General features: G+C 41.6%; 1 protein-coding gene across 2 annotated transcripts in view; it reads left to right on the top strand.

Annotated features, from left to right (window-relative positions):
* The window catches only part of CYP39A1 (cytochrome P450 family 39 subfamily A member 1), an 87,654-nt gene that overhangs the window by 6,590 nt on the left and 59,841 nt on the right, over positions 1-21,223 (top strand). The window contains exons 3-7 of one of the 2 annotated variants that reach the window (XM_069562687.1): positions 5,900-6,035; positions 8,430-8,604; positions 11,673-11,822; positions 12,732-12,825; positions 18,449-18,556. In XM_069562687.1, the coding sequence (XP_069418788.1) occupies positions 5,900-6,035; positions 8,430-8,604; positions 11,673-11,822; positions 12,732-12,825; positions 18,449-18,556 (663 nt within the window). The remainder of the gene's footprint in view (positions 1-5,899; positions 6,036-8,429; positions 8,605-11,672; positions 11,823-12,731; positions 12,826-18,448; positions 18,557-21,223) is intronic. The other variant, XM_069562688.1, reaches the window with a different exon arrangement.

The raw sequence follows: 21,223 nt of genomic DNA, 5'->3' as shown, positions 1-21,223 counted from the left end.
TGTGCATGGTGGCAGGAGTATGGATAATCCTGTCACACAAGCTAGTCTGTCAGCAGAGAAGTTTGACCTGAGACACCCTTGTCACACCCAGGGCAGGGAATTAGCAGCAATTATTGGCACAACAAATGAAAAACCCTTCACCAATATAATTCCTAACCAACCCACTATACTAATAATTTCCAAAAGAATTTGCCTTTAGTATAGACGGGGAAACAGTGGAAACAGTGTCAGGCTTTATTTTTGGGGCTCCAAAATCACTGCAGATGGTGACTGCAGCCATGAAATTAAAAGACGCTTACTCCTTGGAAGAAAAGTTATGACCAACCTAGATAGCATATTCAAAAGCAGAGACATTACTTTGCCAACTAAAGTCCGTCTAGTCAAGGCTATGGGTTTTCCAGTGGTCATGTATGGATGTGAGAGTTGGACTGTGAAGAAGGCTGAGCACCGAAGAATTGATGCTTTTGAACTGTGGTGTTGGAGAAGACTCTTGAGAGTCCCTTGGACTGCAAGGAGATCCAACCAGTGCACTCTGAAGGAGATCAGCCCTGGGATTTCTTTGGAAGCAAGGATGCTGAAGCTGAAACTCCAGTACTTTGGTCACCTCATGTGAAGAGTTGACTCATTGGAAAAGACTCTGATGCTGGGAGGGATTGGGGGCAGGAGGAGAAAGGGACGACCGAGGTTGAGATGGCTGGATGGCATCACGGACTCGATGGACATGAGTCTGAGTGAACTCCAGGAGATGGTGATGGACAGGGAGGCCTGGCGTGCTGAGATTCATGGGGTCGCAAAGAGTTGGACACGACTGAGCGACTGAACTGAAGTCTAAAACATCTCGTGCCTCTCAGGTTGGGAGGCTGTAAACAATCACATGTGGCCGGAAGAACCTATACAGGTGGGCTAGATAACCTTCAGAGGAGTCCGTAAGCTAAAACACTCTTGTCAAGCCCAGGAATTTTTATTGGCTTGGAGCTGCAAGTTAACTCCTTCTCCGAGAGAAATGGTTATGGGGGAGAGCCCCCCGTAAAGTCAGAGGTGTAGGTGAGAGCATAAAACAGACTCTGGTTTTGGGGTAGATGCTCGGGAACAGGGGGTTTCCTGAGGCTTGATCACGCCTTTGCGTATGCCAAGCCTCCTTCCTCATGACCTTTGCCATGGGCGGAGTTCCTCAGGCTGGCCCCCGGCACTCTGCCTTTTCTAAAACCAGCTTGAACATCAGGAAGTTCACGGTTCACGTACTGCTGAAGCCTGGCTTGGAGAAATTTGAGCATTACTTTACTAGCATGTGAGATGAGTGCAATTGTGCGGTAGTTTGAACATTCTTTGGCATTGCCTTTCTTTGGAACTGGAATGAAAACTGACCTTTTCCAGTCCTGTGGCCACTGCTGAGTTTTCCAAATTTGCTGGCATATTGAGTGCAGCACTTTAACAGCATCATCTTTCAGGATTTGAAATAGCTCAACTGGAGTTCCATCACCTCCACTAGCTTTGTTCGTAGTGATGCTTTCTAAGGCCCACTTGTTGAGCTTAGTCCATTTAGATCTTATTGTTTCCCCAACTCTCCCCAACTGATATCTTTAAAAATGCGATTTTTGTAATCTCCCCCTCTTTTCTTTTATCCTACACAGACACAAAAGCATCTGCATTTGTTTTAAAAGCTGCAGAATATTCCCTGAGTCATAGTTCACTTAGATAGTCACCTAATGATTGACATGGTTTGTTTTCCATATTTCACTATTATAAATAATGTAGCAACAAATGTCATTTCTATGTGTGCCAGTATGTCTGTGGAGTAAATGATCAGATTCAAAATGTCAGTGTATTTTTTTAATTTAATTTTTATTTTAGATTAGATTATGGGGTTTTCCAGGTGACGCTAGTGGTAAAGAAAGAACCTACCTCCCAGTGCAGGAGACTTAAGACACTAGGGTTTGATCCCTGGGTGAGGAAGATCCCCTGGAGGAGGGCATGGCAACCCACTCCAGTATTCTTACCTGGGGAATCCCATGGACGGAGGAGCTTGGTGGGCTCTGGTCTGTAGGGTCACAAAGAGTTGAACAAGACTGAAGCAATGAAGCACACACGCACGCGTTAGGGTATAGCTGATGTTGTGCTAGTTTTAGGTTACAGCAGAGTTATTCAGTTATACATATACATATATTCATTCTTCTTCAAATTCTTTTCCCATATAGGTCATTACAGATTATTAAGAGAACGTTGTAACTTAGAATGAAGTGGGAAACTTTGTGTTTTGAGCAGAGGAGTAATGTGATCTGATTTAAATTTTAAATGGTCACTTTGGGCACTCTGTTAAAAATAAAAACATAGAACTAGAAGAAAAAAGATAATCTGAAGGTTCTGGCAAGAATTCAAGCTTGAGACCCTGGTGGCTCATACCATGGTGATAGCAGTTGGGAGTTTGAGAAGTGCCTGGATCTCTCTTAAAGTGGAAGCAGCAGGATTTCTTGGTGAATGGAATGTGCTGTGTGAAAGAATGAAAAGGGTTGGAGGTGACTTTAAAAAGCTGGGCTTGAGAAACTAGAACTTGGACTTCCTATCAAGTGAGATGGACAGTATTACCTCTAATGTGGCCAGAGTGCCTGTACATGTTGCCAAAGGCCACTTTCCTGATGGAAACTTAAGAATTCTCACTTGCGCAAACCTTCAACAATGAAAATGATTCATCTTCTTCTAAGTATTCAGTAATAAACCATTGAAGGTAGGGAACGTGGGAAACAACGTAGATGTCTGCATCACTAATGGAAAAATATGAGGCTTCACTATTTTGGGGTATCAGCTATTAGCCCATAGTTGCCTAATAGCATCCAACAGTATGTTTCAGGAATGATCACAGGCCATTTCATGCAGATCTGGAAATGACTCATATTGAAGTGCTGATGAGCCTGATGGTACTTTGAGATATTCATAATAACTGTTGTTGTTTAGTCACTAAGTCTTGTCCGACACTTTGCCACCTCATGAATTGCAGCCTGCCAGGCTTCCCTGTCCTTCACTATCTCCCGGAGTTTGCTCACACTTGTGTCCATTGAGTCAGTGGTGCCAGCCAACCATCTCATCCTCTGTCACCCCCTTCTTCTTCCACCCCTCCTTTCCCAGCATCAGGGTCTTTTCCAAAGAGTCGTCTCTTCCCATCAGATGGCCAAAGTATTGATGCTTCAGCTTCAGATTCAGTCCTTCCAATGACTATTCAGGGTTGATTTCCTTAAGTATTGACTGGCTTGACCTCCTTTCTGTCCAAGGGACTCTTAAGAGTCTTCTCCAGCACCACAATTTGAAAGCATCAATTTACTATAATGGGATATAAAAGTATGGGTGGTGGTTCCAAAAATAGACATGTTGAATGTGGTGTGGGAAAGTCAGTGTGGCCACAGGAGGAAATGAGAATGAGGCTTTGAAGGAAGAAGGTTATAATACTCGTGGGTCCAAGGCAAGGGTCACTGTGTGCTCTGCAGGGCCACAGCAGAAAAAACTCTGTCAGTCAAGATGCAGAAGATGGAACAAGAAAAAGCCCCATGCACAGCATTTGTTGGAGTTTCCTCGGGAAAGCGAGGCAAGGTAGAGTAGACAATTTAGGACTGACGACCCTGAAGAGTTTCTTGGGGCTTTGAGCTCTAGGGTTGGTCTCCAGATGCCCGGTGACTTTTTCTGGGATGATTTAGGGCAGGGATCATATTGGCTTGCTGTGTCAGAGTTAAGACCAGGAAGGGGTTGGTGATATAGACTCAAGATGGGTTAACTTCCATATGAAAGGCATATTCCTGGTTGGCTGAATCCTTTGCTCTCTCTAATTATCAGCTAGCTCTGAAAGGGCCATTTCTACCCAGTAGTGAGGCCCCTGGGCTTCCCTGGTGGTTCAGTGGTAAGGAATCTGACTGCCAGTGCAGGAGAAGCCGGTTCGATCCCTGGGTCAGGAAGATCCCCTGGAGAAAGAAATGGCTACCCACTATAGTATTCTTGCCTGGAGAGTCCCATGGACAGAGGAGCCTGGCAGGCTACATACAGTCCATGAGGTTGCAAAAGAGTTGGACTTGACTTAGCAACTCAACAACAACAATGTGAGGCCTCCAAAGCTAAACACCATGAATAAGAAAACATAGCTCAGGAAGACAAAAGAATCATATCAATTTGGGACTTCTGTAAATTTTGGGTAGAAGCTACAAAATGCTTTTTTGTTAGTGGAAACTGAAAGACTTGTATGGCTTAAAAACAATTAAAATATTCTAAATGTAATGGTTCCTCTTCTCCATTTGTGCTGCCTGTCCTTTTCTTTTGAAATATGAGATTGGTTTGTGTTTAAATGTGTTCATTTTGAGTATTCCAAGAAAATAAAACTACATCTTAGTCAACCCTTTGTATTTTACCTCTGGTTATTTAAATGTATTCTAGAGAACATTCAAGAGAATTTAAGAGTCGTCATTTGAATAGGAAAAGAAAGAAGAAAATGTAGCTAATGTAATTGACCCTGTGATGAATGGATGGCAAATAGACACCAAATCTAAAAAAGTATGATTAGCTCTTTTGAGGTTAGAGTTGTGGGGAAGATTGTAGTTTATTGCCTCCATTCATAATTGAAGAAAATGTTAAATTATAATTAGAGGCCAGTGAAAATAATGATATCTTTTTCTCCCAGTAAAGTTGTGGACTCCCTGAAGCCAAACTCTGCACTAGAGGATGTTTGTAGGCTCCTAGGAGTGATCTGTGGAGAAGGCGATGGCACCCCACTCCAGTACCCTTGCTTGGAAAATCCCATGGATGGAGGAGCCTGGTGGGCTGCAGTCCATGGGGTCGCGAAGAGTCAGACATGACTGAGCGACTTCACTTTCACTTTTCACTTTCATCCACTGGAGAAGGAAATGGCAGCCCACTCCAGTGTTCTTGCGTGGAGAATCCCAGGGACGGGGGAGCCTGGTGGGCTGACGTCTATGGGGTCGCACAGAGTCGGACATGACTGAAGCGACTTAGCAGCAGCAGCAGCAGCAGCAGGAGTGATCTGATAGAAAAGGCACAACTGAAGGTGTGTGAGAGAAGGTATCCATGAAGAACAAAGGGAGACTATGGAATCCGTATCACAAGTGAAGGAGGGTAGGCATTTCCCAGGGGCAGGACCCTCCATCTGTTAACTGGAGGGGAAGCATGGAGAATGGGTATGAATGGGTACAATCATTTGCCCTGGTGGTGAGAAGGTGAGAGTGCTCATTTTTGCCCAGTGAGTTACAAAGCAGGAACACTCAGAGTGGAGAGGGTTGGGCAGGGGAAACAGGTGAGTCATTTTGGAAAGGTAGAAAATGAACCCTACAGAACTTTCTATTGTAGACATTGTTGAGTGACCAGGGATTGACGGTGAAATCAGTCAGCCGTTTATCTTTTTCATGAACAAAGTTCAGCCATAGGTTGCTTATAACCCTCCAGGTATCTTGAAAACAGTGTTGGGGTATCACAGTGTTTAACCTAATTTCTAACAATTATTTCTAAGTATTATTTCCTACTACCAGAATGGAAGGTGCAAACAAATAAAAATACGATCAAAAGGAAGGTTAAATATTATGACAGAATAAATTAGGATTTATACAATTAAATTTCACTCCATCAATCAAAATTTATAACTAATTACTAGGAAATGGAAAGCCACTCCACTATTCTTGCCTGGAAAATTCCATGGACAGAGGAGCCTGGCAGGTTATAGTCCATGGGGTCGCAAAGAGTCGGATGCAACTGAACACACATACATTATACATAATCTTAATAGTCTTTATTTTGACTGTAATTTCAGTGTTGGGGTTCTTGAGGAACTCTGTCTTAAGAATAACCCATATCCAGTAACTTGTCTATTAGAAATGCTTACTAATCTGATCTCTACTTATGTGTTTTCTTTCAGTATGGACCAGTATTTACAGTCATTGTTATGGGCACCCGCATGACCTTTGTTACTGAAGAAGAGGGAATTAATGTGTTTCTAAAATCCAAAGAAGTAAATTTTGAACTAGCAGTGCAAAATCCCATCTATCATACAGGTAAACAGTATTTTCAGATAGTCCATTTGAAATACAACATGGAATCCCAAGAGCAGTTTTAGGTGACAAGCACCTCTTCACTCCTCTATCAAAAATGAGGCAGACCCATTATTTTATTCTAGAGTAGGGATAGAAGAGAGTTTGTGATGAGTTTGGCCTTTGAAAAACAAATTGTGTGCTTAGTCTCTCAGTTGTGACAACTCTTTGTGGCCCCATGGACTGTAGCCTGTCAGGCTCCTCTGTTCATGGGCTTTTCCAGGCAAGAATATTGAGGTGGTAGCCATTCCCTTCTCCAGGGGAATCTTCCCACCCCAGGAGTCAAAGGCAGGTCTCCTGCATTGCAGGTGGATTCTTTACCATCTGAACCAAGCCCTAAAAATGAATTGTTGGCAATGTCATACATTAGGATCTCCGCAAGGCATGTGTAAAAGTTAAGGTCACCTCACTGATGTTTACTTGGAAAATATTGGAATTTATATCCTATTAACAGCCCCCGAGATGTCACTGACTCTGTTGTGCTGCTGTGCATGTTTTACAGGCTGTCGCTCTTTGTTTGATCTCATGTTGCGCCACTTAGTGAGCCCCGCTCCTTTATTTTGGCGGTGCTCCGTCTTTTTTGCAGTGCAGGAGAGCTTCTCTTTGTGGCATCGGCTCCCTAGTTGCAGTGTGTGCCTTTAGTTACACCGCAGTATGAGGGATCTTAGTTCCCTGACCAGGGATCAAACCCACATCCCGTGCATTGGAAGGCAGATTCTTAACCCCTGATCCACCAAGGAAGCCCCAGTAAGCTCTTTACTATGGCATTTCCTGACATAGTCCACAGGGTTATTAAGGTGAGTGGGGCTTGGCTTCATATAATTGGTGCCCTTTCTTTCTTCATCCTCAGAGACTGCTGGACTCAACCAGTATACTTTCATTGTGACTGTCTGCCTTTATTTCTCCCCAGGATGTGAACATGCATGCTAAGGCCGTTTGTCTTCCCAGGAATACAGAGCTGGTTCATTTTGCGCCTGATTCTTTCCTCTGCTTTCATAATGCCTATGCTTGCTTCTAACATCTTTCTTGGCTTCCGTTTTTTGCTTCTTTCTTAGGTTCATTTTCCTATAGCTTTTATTCATTTCTTGCCATTAAGACATGAAAGTTTGTTTTCAAGGCTGTTAGTGATCAATAACATGATTATTATTTTTTGTTGCTTGCATGAAAAATCACAACATGTTGATTTCATTTTTTGACTCTTTAATGCTTCTTGATATTTAGACTGTGGCATTCCAGATGAAAGAAATATAAATACTTGGAAGATTCTTGATCTGTAAATTTGCATATTCCTTCAGAAAAATATACCAACTTACCTATCAGAGGTATATTGAAATGATCACTTTTTTTTTTTTTCAGCTCTGCCCTGCCTGAAGGACTTTCATGTTTAAATATTTCTATTTAACAGATAAAATATCATCATATTTACTCATGAGCCAGCTTCCCATTCCTTTTAAATATACCTCTACCACAGAGATGATACATATTCAAGAAATTTAGAAATTATTTTTCATTAACTTATGTGAAATGTAACCTACATGTAATAGGATAATGAAATATAAAATTAAAAATTAGTTTAAAAAAAAGCCTTATTTCAAAGATAATTAAAGAGGGTTAAAGAAAAATATAAAGGAATAATGAGTTCCAAAATTCATGCTCTTTAACACCCAGACCAGACCAGGTGTGTCATGAAAGGAGCATGAACACTAAGATAAAGGGAACAATGGAACAGTGTGGGGACTTCCCTGGGGTCCAGTGGTTAAGTGTTCACCTTCCAAGCCGAGGGATGCAGGTTGGATTCCTGGTCTGGGTGCTAATATCCCACATGCCTCATGGCCAAAAAACCAAAACATGAAACAAAAACAATATTGTCATAAATTCAATAGAGACTAAAAATGACCCACATTAAAAAACAGTCCAAAAAAAAAGGGGGGAGGAAACAGTGGGGCCAAAGCTATTCATGGAGTTAGGAAGATCCTGCTGGTAGAGACAATATTTAAGACACTTAAAGCAGAAAAGTCAGAAGGAGAAATGTATATCTTATAGGTGTGCAAGGGAAGTGAGGGTTGGTTGTCAAAAATAGATAACCTTCTGAGCAGATAGAACAGTTCATGAAGATGGTGAGATGTGAAAAAGAATGTGTTTTACCTGGAATGTATATTTGGAGGGCGAAGACATGGAAAGACCACTGGAGAGCTGCAAAGAGGGGAGAAGGCCTTGCAGACTTTGTTAAGGCTTTCGCCATCTCACAGTCTGTGTTGACTCTTCACCTTTGGCTCTCGTTCCTGCTGATGAAGACATACTGACTGTTTACTTCAAGAAGTGGTTCCTTCTTTTGAAAAGTGTTTTCTCTGTTTATAGCATCCATCGCAAAGAACATCTTTTTAAAACTGCACGAGAAACTTTATATCACGGTGAAAGGGAAAATGGGGATTCTCAACCTATACAAATTCACTGGACAATTGACTGAAGAATTACAGGAACAGTTGCAGAATTTAGGTGCTCACGGGACCACAGACCTGAACAAGTTTATGAGGTAAATCGATGCCTTGTTATTTTTGTTTTGTTTTCTGTTTTTGGAATAAGAAAGTTTGAAGCCTATATGTTGGACCTGAAATACAATGTGGTGGATTATGAAATCTACCTCACTAAGCAATTAAAAAATTCTGTTGATCTTTTAAATTCTAATTAATGGGCAGTTTTCATTTAGTACTTCAATTTGAAGTTAAGCAAACAAACCAATAGATCCCAGGCGGCACTGGTGGTAAAGAACCCTCCTGCCAGTGCAGGAGATGTAAGAGATGGGTTCAATCCCCGGGCTGGGAAGACCCCCTGGAGGGGGGCATCGCAACCCACTCCAGTCTTCTTGCCTGGAGAATCCCATGGACAGAGGAGCCTGCAGGTTACAGTCCATGGGGTCGCAAAGAGTCAGAGACAACTGAAGCAACTTAGCAGGCACGTAAAAACAAACCAATAAAATCATTTTAGCACATATACAATAATTTCTTCTTAGTCATTCCTTACAATTTTATATGCTCTACATGGGTTTCCTTCATATAATTGTCATGTATCCATCAGAATTTTGATAAAGCATTCACTGCAATTTGTAATTACTAGAACAAGAGGACATTGAGAGGAGAGGGGAGAGGAGAGAATTGCAAAGTAGAGGGCAAGGTTCCAGGAGATGTTTGTGAGACTTCACAAGGTGGCTGAGACAAAGTCACCATGGGCCTCAGGACTGAGCCCAGAGTCCTCTGAGAGCAGAGATGCTGAGACAGTGAGACAGGAAAGGACAGTATGGGGAGCCAGGTAGTGCTCAGTTCTGTTCTGGAGCTTTTTGACAAATGTCAGGGCTGAGCACGGGAGCCATGTGAAAAATCCCCACCACGTGCAGGGAGATTTGGTAAATTGGAGTTACCAGTGAGGCACTTTTCCATCTCAGGGGGATGCCCTGCTACTGGAGGCAGGATTCAACTGTTCGGGCTCAGAAAGCACAACATTTACTATTTTGTTAGAAGTCTAGAAATAGAGACAGAAAAAATAAGAATGAAAACAACCAACCAACCAAACTTTTGACATGTCTAATATATACAACGAAACAAAACAAATTAATGGTGACAGAAGGAGATCCTGAGAATTTTCAAACAAAAATGGAAGAAACAGCACTTAGTGTTACTAACCTAGAACATAATCTTTGATACTCTTTTGCATAAGTATTCCACAGTAATTTTATTCACTTGAGGGAAAACTTACTGATGACCGATACCATGGACTTCAGAAATATTCACAACCTAAAAGCTGAGAGTTATGTTTTGTTTGGTGGGAATTTTTAGGATTTCAAGCCCTAAAACTTCAACTTTAGCATCTCGAGTTACCCTGAGAGAACTGCTCTGAAAAGGTGAGACCAGGAGCCAGGTCATATAGAAGTTTTGCAACAAAGGACAGGTAGTCTGAACATCTATCAGAAGATTTTTATTAATCAAAGAAAACCACGTATCTCAGGAATTTAGCACGTTTCTTTGTTTGGGAATATGCAAGAGTCTGGGCTCACTGAGATCATTCATTTGATAGGCAGCTCAGCTCTCTGGGGCTGATATCCCATGTTTTCACATCTCCAGGCTCCTGGGGCTCACCGCAGGGAGTGGCTACAGTCTGAGGGCTGCCAGATGGCAGGTGTTCTTTTCCTTCCTGAGTTTCCTCCGGGCTCACCAGCTCACCATCAGTGGTGGCTATAGTTGCTGATGACTATGACATCCTTTGTTTACTGATATGGCAGGAAATATTCCATTTCTCACTACTTCATTTGAATTTTCAGTATGGTTCAAAGTCATAAGCTCCTGGGAGATATTAGGAATTTGGTGACTAATATTGCGCTTGATTCTTTGTTTTTTTTTTTTTTTGCTGCTATCTAAAGGTAAGAGCAGTATCTCGGTTATTGTTGTTATTTGCTAAAAATAAATGCTTGTTGAAATTGTGTTGAATTTTTCTGTGTATCAGCTTGATGAGGACAGAGTATAGGGACAAAATTAAATAGTTAATCCCACTAGGGGATTGCAAGTAGAAAAAAAACATGGGAGGCCCCTATAAGTTAATGATTACTCAAGAAAACACATTTACTTAACCATGAAACCAGGCAGGCTTGCTTAGCAACAAAACCATGCACAGAGGCACAAGACATGCCCCAAAACAATATAACAATAGTGGCATGAGACTCCAGCTCAGTGAGCTCAGTAAGTTAGGACATGCTCTCTGTACACATGAAAAACAATAATTTATGGATGTAGCTTGACCATGTAGGGACAAGAAAACTCCCCTGCCCAACCAGCAGGAGGAACTGATGATGGAAGCATGACATCTGCTCAAGAAATGGAAAGTCTCTGCTTCCCCACTTTTCCTTTGATTGTAAAACTGTAGCCCAGTAAGTTCTTGGGTTGTAGCCTCCCCTGAGCCACTACTCATAAGCCTCGCAAGCATCCTATCCTAATAAATCACTCCTTATCTATCACTCTACCTCTCACTGAATTCTTTCTGTGCTGAAATGTAAAGAATTATGGTACCAGAGCTCTTCAGAGCCCCCCGAAACACCACCTAAGAGTTTTAAGCTCACGTTTATCAGGATCGAACAATACTTGCTTAGAAAGCATTTGAAAATCTTTAGATAAATAAGACCACAATTTTACCCCCAAGTTATCTTGAGCACGGTAACCAAATATTAAAAGCTCTTGAGAGTGACTTCCCTCCACTAAATTTATCACATATGATTGCGGGCATGCATGTATGCTAAGTCTCTTGAGTCGTATCTGACTCTTTGCTACCCCATGGACTGTAGCCCACCAGGCTTCTCTGTCCATGGAATTCTCTAGGCAAGAGTACTGGAGTGGGTAGCTATTTCCTCTTCTAGGGGATCTTCCCAACCCAGGGATCGGATTGGCGTCTCTGATGCCTCCTGCATTGGTAGGCAGGTTCTTTACCACTGTAGCCTTGGCAGCCCCACATTCGACTGTCTACCCCTAGTATATAGCTGTTCAGTAATAGCTTCTTGTATCCCGTGCCTTTCTCCTTTGGTCATTGGCTCTGACATTTTATCTGTTTCTATCTTTGCAGGCACCTGCTTTACCCAGTGACAGTGAACATACTCTTTAAAAAAGGTCTGTTTCCCACAGACGAGAGGAAAATCAGGGAGTTTCATCAGCACTTTCAAGCTTACGATGAAGGTTTCGAATATGGGTCCCAGTTGCCAGAATGCCTCCTAAGGTAGACAGCTGTTTCCTGTATTAATTCCCTTTTCAGGTTCCCCTCAGCCATTAATATTTGTCACTCCTTTCTTTCTTCTAAGTGGATATAATAGCAGTTTACGTGGAAGAGACAGAAGCTAATTCTTACGACCAGTTAGGTGTGTGTGTGTGTGTGTGTGAATTGAGGGAGAAACGGAAGAAGAGTGATGGATCATTTCTTTAGTCTCATTTTGGGGAACAGAAGCAAGAGGGGAAGGGGAGAATATGAGAACGAAATGAACAGTCTGTTTTGAGACTGTGTCGTTTCTCTGCTATGCATTTCCGGCTTACTCTCACCAGTCACTCCTGCATTATCACGTGTGACTTGGGTCAGAATCAGACTTTGTCCATATTCTCCCCTAAGGCATCAGTAGTTGTGGTCAACTGTATTTCTCACGACTGGCTCAGATAAAAGTTGATGAAACGGTTTGATTAGAAAGTTATGTGATTTTTTTTTTTTTTTAGTTTCTTGGCAGTTCGTCTACACTGATGACTGGTCAGAAAAGATTAAAAATTTTGCTCTTGGTCGGTTTGCCTTACCTCATTTAACCTAATCACAGGTCGCTGCGCTAGTTTTTCATCCTCCTGAGGCTGGCAAGAGCCAGAGTAAACTTAGGCTGAGCAAGTCACAGGCCCTGTTTTCTCATTCAGCTCCAGTCCCTAGGAATGCAAGCGTTTCTTTGCAAAAGACACTAAAATGTGGCTGCCTTGCCCCCTCAGTTTTCCTTGGGTACTGATAAATCTGAAGGAAGACCTCTCATGAAGTTCCTGCTGAAAAAGAAGACATTTGGAGAATTAAGATTCCATAGACAGTGTCCCTTTTCTGCTGTGATCTATTACTCCTAGAGTACTTTTCAGTTAATTTATACACGTATTCTTTCTCACCTAGAAACTGGTCAAAATCCAAAAAGTGGCTTCTAGCGCTTTTTGAGAAAAACATTCCAGATATAAAAACATACAAATCTGCAAAAGATAATTCCTTGGTAAGTATTCCTTAGCTTTTTTTGTCGTCGTTGTTGTTGTTGCTAAAAATCATGAAATGTGTTAGATACCATTTTGCCATCCACTGTGTTGGATGTTTACATACGTTATTTTATTATTACATCCTCACAACAGGGAGGGAGGACTTAACCCTATTTTCCATTAAGGAAAAACTGAGACTACAGATAATAAGATAATGCGATAGTCTGAGTTTCTTTTTGAATTGATTATTTATGATGGCACAGTGGTAAGGAACCCGCCCGTCAATGAGGGAGACGTAAGAGACGCCGGTTCAGTCTCTGGGTTGGGAAGATCCCCTGTAAGAGGGCATGGCAACCCACTCCGGTATTCTTACCTGGAGAATCCCATGGACAGAGGTCCTTGCAGGCTACGGTCCATAGGGTCACAAAGAGTCGGACACGATTGAAGTGATTTAGCATACACCCATTGATTATAGAGTTGTTTGTGTCAACAGTCTCCGGTGGGAGTTACAGCCAGTTAGGCAAAGATAATAAAGCTTGACAGAGTTGACTTTTTCCCCTGAGCTCACCACCACTCATTGTTTCTCTCCTCAAATGCAACCAGGTAGTATGATATAAAACTTAAAGAGCAAGGCGCCAGGAGTCACCCTTCTGAGTGACCTGCATCTATTGTTCTCCGCATGTGGTCCCTAGACCGATGGTACCAACATCACCTGGGAACCACTCAGGCAGAAACCCTGGGAGCCAAGCCATCTGTGGTGTAATGCACCTTCCAGATGGTTCTGATGCTTGCTAATGCATGATTCTCAGTCCTGACCGCTCATTAGAATCCTTGGAAGCTTTGGAAAACTACCCGGTTCTCCAGACTCACCCTCAGAGGCTGGGCTTCCTTTTGGCCTGGACTGCCTGGACTCAAATCCAATCACTGCTCTGTGACCTTGGATGTGGTGCCTGACCTCCTGGTCTCAAGTTTTGTCACCTACTTCTTAGAGTTGTGGGATCCAGTGAGTTAATATTTGGAAAGCTCTTGGAAGAGAGTAAAGACTATGAAAGAATTTATCATTGTTATCATCACTGAAGAAATCACTTCTTATCTTTTAGCACTTAAAGATGATATCAAATATTTTTGTTCATTTGCTTTTAGTTAACAATAGCAAGTGTTATTTTAAACAACTCTGCTTAAATTGGAGGGGAAGTTCACTTTAGGAAAAAAAAAGGGAATGTGTGAATGTTTGGGGATCTCCCTCTTGAATAGATGGGATAGAAAGTTAGATTGGGTACCAGGACAGCTGGAGAATTAAATTATTTAATGCAAACAATCTTTGCTGTATATCATAAGCTGTCATTATATTCTGCAAGGCATTTCTGAAAAGACAGAAAAGGGGGAAAATCACATCCCCTTTTATTTCTTTTAAAAAAATAATAATACAATAAAGTACAAAAAATATATAATCACCATATATACATTATTCAGAATTAAACAGTCCACAGCCAAAAGGAAAGGAAGTTAGACTGGGATGCCCTTCACTGACAAACTTTGTCTCAGCTAAGAATTCTATTTTACAAACAGATCTAGACACATTTTTCTTTGCATTATTTTCCGGGATTTAGAGGCAAGACCATATGTGTATAAAAGCTGGACCCAAGTAGATCTGTAATGTAGGAGCCTATAAAACAGGGGTTTTAATGCCCCAGTTAAAACTTCCCGGGATTCCCTTGTGGCTCAGCTGGCAAATAATCCGCCTGCAATACGGGAGACCTGGGTTTGATCCCTGGATTGGGAAGATCTCCTGGAGACAGGAAAGGCTATGCACTCCAGTATTCTGGCCTGGAGAATTCCATGGACTGTATAGTCCATGGGGTAACAAAGAGTCGAACAGGACTGAGTGACTTTCACTTCGCTTCACTTCGTATAGTCCATGGGCTCTCAAAGAGTCAGGCATGACTGAATGACTTTCAGTTCACTTCACTTAAAACTCCCCACTGACAGTAATTCTAGAATAGCATTTATTTTTCTTACTCTGAAGAAATGAGGTACTTTAACCATAAGTACTTGAGCTTCCCCTTTGAATAAAGACAAATTTTGAACTTTGGTGAAGCTTATTCAGTGTTTATGGCTGGGACCGAATTCAGTTTGAACACTCATGAGCTGTGTGACTTCATTTTTTTTAAAAGGCCCTTTCTAAACAAGAGATGCAATCTGCTGGATGACAAAGAGGTTGTGGAGATGGATCTGGCAACTTTATGGGTCATGGAGGAAACTTTGGAGGTGGTGGACGTAACTTTGGCCGTGGTGGAAACTTTGGTGGAAAAGGAGGCTATGGTGATGGAGGTGGTGGCAGCAGAGGGAGTTATGGAGGAGGTGATGGTGGATATAATGGATTTGGAGGTGATGGTGGCACCTGTGGCGGTGGTCCTGCTTATGGTAGTAGAGGAGGCTATGGCGGTGGTGGACCAGGATATGGAAACCAAGGTGGTGGATATGGTGGTCGTGGTGGAGGATATGATGGTTACGATGAAGGAGGACATTTTGGAGGTAACTATGGTGGTGGTGGAAACTATAATGATTTTGGAAATTATAATGGACAACAGCAATCAAATTATGGACCCATGAAAGGGGGCAGTTTTGGTGGAAGAAGCTCGGCAGTCCCTATGGTGGCAGTTATGGATCTGGTGGTGGAAGTGGTGGATATGGTAGCAGAAAATTCTAAAAACTCAGAAGAAAAGGGCTACAGTTCTTAGTATGAGAGAGAGCAAGAAGTTATCAGGAGAGCTGCAAGTTACTTTGAGACAGTCATCCCAAATGCGTTAGAGAAACTGTAAAAATCTGCCACAGAAGGAACGATGATCTATAGTCAGAAAAGTTACTGCAGCTTAAACAGGAAACCCTTCTGTTCCGGACTGTTATACCCACAGTTTGCAAAAAGTGCAGCTATTGATTAATGCAATGTAATGTCAATTAGATGTTACATTCCTGAGGTCTTTTATCTGTTGTAGCTTTGTCTTTTTCTTTTTGTTACATCAGGTATATTGCCCTGTAAATTGTGGTAGTGGTACCAGAAATAAAAAATTAGGGAATTTTTAACTTTTCAAAAAAAAAAAAATGTTTCTGTTTCCCTCCAGCAGTGTTCACACAGAGTTTATGTCTTTATACCAACAATTTTTTTAAAAACATGGGCTAAGAAGGAAATAAAAGATTTTGTTGTCTTTTACTGTATAAGTGGATTCAATGACCTAGGTTTTTTGTTTTTTTTTTTTTACTGCACCGAGTCTTAGCGGCAGCATGTGGGCTCCAGTTCCCTGACCAGGTATTGAACCCAGGGCCTCTGCATTGGGAGCACAGAGTCTTAGCCACTGGACCACTGGGGAAGTCCCTCAATGGCCTAGTTAAGCAAAAGACTAGCAGAAGATTTTTTTAAAAATATTATACATACTCTTATCACATCATAATTTTATCATATTTTAACTTGAATGAGTTCTCCCATGTTATTCTAGATATATATTAAACTAATGTTTTTATTTAAAAAGACTGTGCTACAGAATAGCCTATCAAGAGAATGAAATATATCTGTAGGATTTTTCAATGAAATATTAACTTTGTACCATAACAACTTGCATTGTAAATCTGATAGAAATGGGGAGTAAATGAAATTTATACGTAAATTATTTTCAAACCTGCTAATCCATTGTTACAAAAACAATAAGACATCACTGACATTTATGAGGTGCTTATTGTGTCCCAGCCATAGTATTACACATTTCACAAATCTATTACTCATTTATTTTTCACAACAACTTCAATACCTGGAAAACAGGGGATTGTTAAAACCAGAAAGCCAGGGTTAATCACTTTTGAAATCACTTTTACATTCTTTGTAAGTAATAGGAACAGCCTCTAGTCATGTGTTTACTTTGATGGTGATGTAACTGGTGTTTTCCATATTATAGAATCTGAAGAAAAACCACTGCATTCTAGCGTAGTGCACTTCTCCAAATCCCTAATCCATGAGTTAAGGATTGAGTCTCCAAGGGGCAGCATAGGCCTAGTGGCTAAGATTGTCCCTAAAGGGCTTTCCTCGTGGCTCAGATAGTACAGAAAAGAATCTGCCTGCAATGCAGGAAACCTGAGTTTGATCCCTGGGTTGGAAAGATACCCTGGAGAAGGGAATGGCTACACCCACTCCAGTATTCTTGCCTGGAGAATTCCATGGACAGAGGAGCCTGGCAGGCTATAGTCCATGGAGTCTCACAAAGAGTCAGACATGACTAAGCAACTTTCACTTTCAAAGGGCAGATAGCCTAGTAGCTAAGATTATGGGCACTGGAGCCAGGGGCCAGACTCCCAGGATTCAATCCCAGCTCAACCAGTGACAATCTGTATGTCTCTAGCAAAGTTCCCCAACTTAATTGTACCTTCATTTCCTCAAATGTAAAACAGTGAAAAGAACAGATCTACTCCTTGGAGCTGGGGTGAGCATTGAATACTTTGATCCCTGTGAAGCCCTTAAAACAGTACTTGCCTTCCAAAGCAGTGACTACTCTTATTTCTATTGCCTATTTAAGATTCACAGTGCACAAGTAAGTTTACTGGCAATGTTACAATGTCTGAGTTTCTTCATGGTGATGGAGATGACCACTGGCAGAGGCAAATCTGGGAAACCTTCCAATGAAGGAAATGCTTTCATGGAATTTGTGTGATGACCTGAGAATAGCCACAGTAGGTGGCCTTGGATGTAGCCCTGATCTGACCTGGCACCGTCCATGTCAAATGTCAGTTCTCTGCATAGTTCTAGAGTATTGCAGTATTTATAATATACTGATTTAGACACAACCAAGATGCCTTCAATTGGTAAGTGGGTAAATGGATAAACTGTGCTACCTACAGAGAATAGAATATTAGTGCTGAAAAGAAATGAGCTATCAAGCCATGAAAAGACATGGAGGGACCATAAATGCATATTACTAAGTGAAAGAAGCTAATATGAGAAGGCTATGTACTGTCTGATTCCAGTTATGTGACATTTTGGAAAAGGCAAAACTATGGAGAAAGTAGAAAGATCAGTGGTTGTTAGAGACTGGGCAGAGATGAGTAGACAGAGCCTAGAGGATGTTTTAGGGACATGAAAATACTCTGTGTGATATTGTAATGATAATAGATGTCATTATGCATTTGTCCAAAGCCATAGAGTTTACAACACCAAGAATGAATCCTAAGGTAAGCTATACACTTTAGATGATTATCATATATCCATTTAGTTTCATCTTTGGTAAAAAAAAAAAAAATGTACAGTTCTGGTAAGTGATGCTGACAACAGTGGAGAAGCTATACAGATGTGGGGGTAAGGGTTATATGAGAAATTTCTGTACTCTCTCAAGTTTATTGTAAACCTGTAACTGCTCTAAAAAATAAAGTGTTTAAAAAATTAAGCCAGGATTTGAACCAATGTGGTAAAAGTATTGAACCCCGGAGTCCCTACTTCCAATTACTATTCTACCAGTAAGTATGTAAATCCCTTAGCATGCCTGAAATCGCAAACCTAAGAATAGCAAAAATCGTATCTTTCAGATTCAAGAAAGATGATCTTTATTAATATCAGTCTTGGTCACATAGCTCTGGTTTGATAATATTTTTCTTTTTAAACAGACAGTAATGCAGGCTGTACTGGACCTCCTAGAGATGGAAGCAAATGAACAGAAGAGTCCTAATTATGGGCTCTTACTACTTTGGGCTTCTCTGTCCAATACTGTCCCTGTAAGTATATTAGTAAAGGCAGGCATGCATTTCTGTCTACTGTGCTTTCAGTTTTTCCCTTCATTTTTCTTCCTTTTTTATCATTTATTTATTTATCCCTTTATTTTTGGCTGTGTCGGGTCTTTGCTGCTGTGCGGACTTTTCTCTGGTTGCAGAGAGCGGGAGCTACTCTCTCCTTGAGGTGTGTGGGCTTCTCATTACAGTGGCTTCCCCTGCTGCAGAACACAGACTCTAGCATGCAGGCTTCAGCAGCTCCCAGACTCGAGAGCACCCGCTCAGGAGCTCTGGTGCACGGGCTTCGTTGCTCCACGGCCTGTGGGATCTTCCTGGACCAGGGATGGTACCTGTGTCTCCCTGCATTGGCAGGTAGATTCTTTACTAGGGAATTTTAAAAAAAAAAAAATTTTTTTTTCACATGTTATGGGGCAGAAAATGACTGTAATGGATTTGGTTGTGAGATAGGAAAACAAAACTAAGTGCCTAAGGAAATCTGTTAAGATCACAGAGGAGGCACAGGGGAGACCTGAAGTGCACTCCGTTCTTCGTAAGGCAGCATGCAAGAGGCTAAGGGAAGAATTTGCACTTTGGGGTCAGATGTGACAGCACTTGTGTGTGGAGCATTTCTGTGCTTCCCATGTTGGGCAACATGCTTAATATCAGTGCTGCAAAGATGAGTAAGTCTTGACCCTTGCCTTTTATTGGGGAGAGAGTAGATAAATGGGTAGTTCAGTTAAAATTGAGCTGAATCCAGGTATCCTAGCCACAGCATAGGATCTTATGGAGGTAACAGACTCTGATCCTCCATTCTCTTATTGGTAAAAAGGGATAGTAAAACTCCTAGTATGGTCCTAGATTTGAGCCTTTTAATAATCCGTCACTCTCATTTTTCTACAAGATTATTGTGAGGATTCAGGGAGATAAACCAGCTGCTACCCAGGGATCATGAGTTCTTTGTCTTCCCTTGAACCCGTTCTCCTTCCGTGTATCATTTCTGTTGGGATGATGTAGACCTGAAGCTTGTCCATGAGTGGAGCTGGTGACATTAGAACTCACCATACTTCTAAAGAAAGAGGAGTTGTGTTTTTTTTTTTTTTTCCTTTTGCAGTCACAGATAAGATTTGTCATAGCAGAAGGATACAAAGCAAAATCAGCAAAGGAAAAAGGGGAGTTGGGGGGGATGGAGTCCAGGGAGAACCAGGTGCAAGCTTCCAAGAGTCTTCTTCTCCCTGCAGAGTCACGCAAGATACATATCATTCCTCCAGCAATTAAGTTGTGACAAACTTTGGGAAGTGTTATGAACCAGGGAAGCCCATTAGAGACTCAGTGTCCAAGATTTTCTTGGGGGCGTTGATCACAAAAGCGCCCTCTGCCTAGCATCATCGACATTCCAGACTCTCAGAAGGAAAGCAGGTATTCCCTATAAGCCTCGTTGTTTGCACAAAAATGTAGTTGCACTGAGCCCCTCTTAGAAGTTCAGGTGATGGGGATGAGAGCAGAGATTTTTGAACTGTTTCCTTTTAAAACTGTTATGAATTAGAATAACGCTACAAGACTTGTCTGACACTTGATGATTGATGCACAACCATTTCCTGTGTCAGGAGGATTTTATGTTAGCTTAAGCTGCACTTATATAATTTGAGAGTTTAAAGGTTAAACTTTTTATGTGTTTGTTTTCTGCTAAACAGGAACTTTTAACCCATGTATAATGTTAAATGTATTCTTTTTTTTCTTCTAACAAATAGAAATAAGATGTGTTAAGTATTATTTGTTACTCCTTCCTCAGGCAAAAGTTGTGGAAGGCTTTCTAAGTATCAATATTTTGGTTTCCTGTAACCCATTATAAAGAAAGTGAAAGTTGCTCAGTCATGTCCAATTCTTTGCGAACCCATGGACTATATAGTCCATGGATTCTCTAGGCCAGAATACTGAAGTGAGTAGCTGTTCCCTTCTCCAGGAGATCTTCCCAACCCAGGAATCAAGCTGGGGTCTCCAACATTGCAGGTGGATTCTTTACCAGCTGAACCACAAGGGAAGCCCAAGAATACTGGAGTGGGTAGCCTATCCCTTCTCCAGTGGATCTTCCCAACCCAGGAATCAAGCCAGGGTCTCCTGCATTGCAGGTGGATTCTGTAAAGAGCAGAAATAGAAATTCTGGCTTCTCTGTTCAAGTGTGTGTTAGTCACTAAAATATATATTTCGTCTAGGGTAGGAGAAAGTAAAAATAGTCTACCCTTTCCCTTTCTTTACGTACCTCTAATACTATTCTCTGATTTTTCCTTATGCAGTTCTTTTGGAAACTGATGAAGCTATAGCAAAACTAAAAGGCAGATATCAAAAGCAACTCCCCAAGCAGCAACAAAACAGTCACTCCTGTCACAGGATTAATTTTCAAGATCTCATTAGAAAGGACCCCCTGGAAGAAAGGGACACAAAGCCCCATTGATCTGACCCAGGGGAAGTCAGTTTTTTTGGAATCTGTTCCTGGCACTGGTGTGAAAGAATTTAAATCAATAATTTCAGAAAGCAAGTGTCTGACGATCAGTGAAAGTTCCGTCTTTACTGGTTCTTGTTGGCACTTCCAAGAGGCAGCTGGTGTGCAGGCAGAGACCCTGAACTGGCTTTCGAGTCAAGACCAATGCCAAATCCCAGCGCCATATGACAGTGGGC

The sequence above is a fragment of the Ovis canadensis genome, chromosome 20 (genome assembly GCF_042477335.2).
Source record: "Ovis canadensis isolate MfBH-ARS-UI-01 breed Bighorn chromosome 20, ARS-UI_OviCan_v2, whole genome shotgun sequence".
Lineage (NCBI taxonomy): Eukaryota > Metazoa > Chordata > Mammalia > Artiodactyla > Bovidae > Ovis > Ovis canadensis.
This window is presented reverse-complemented; position numbering and strand designations above follow the sequence as displayed.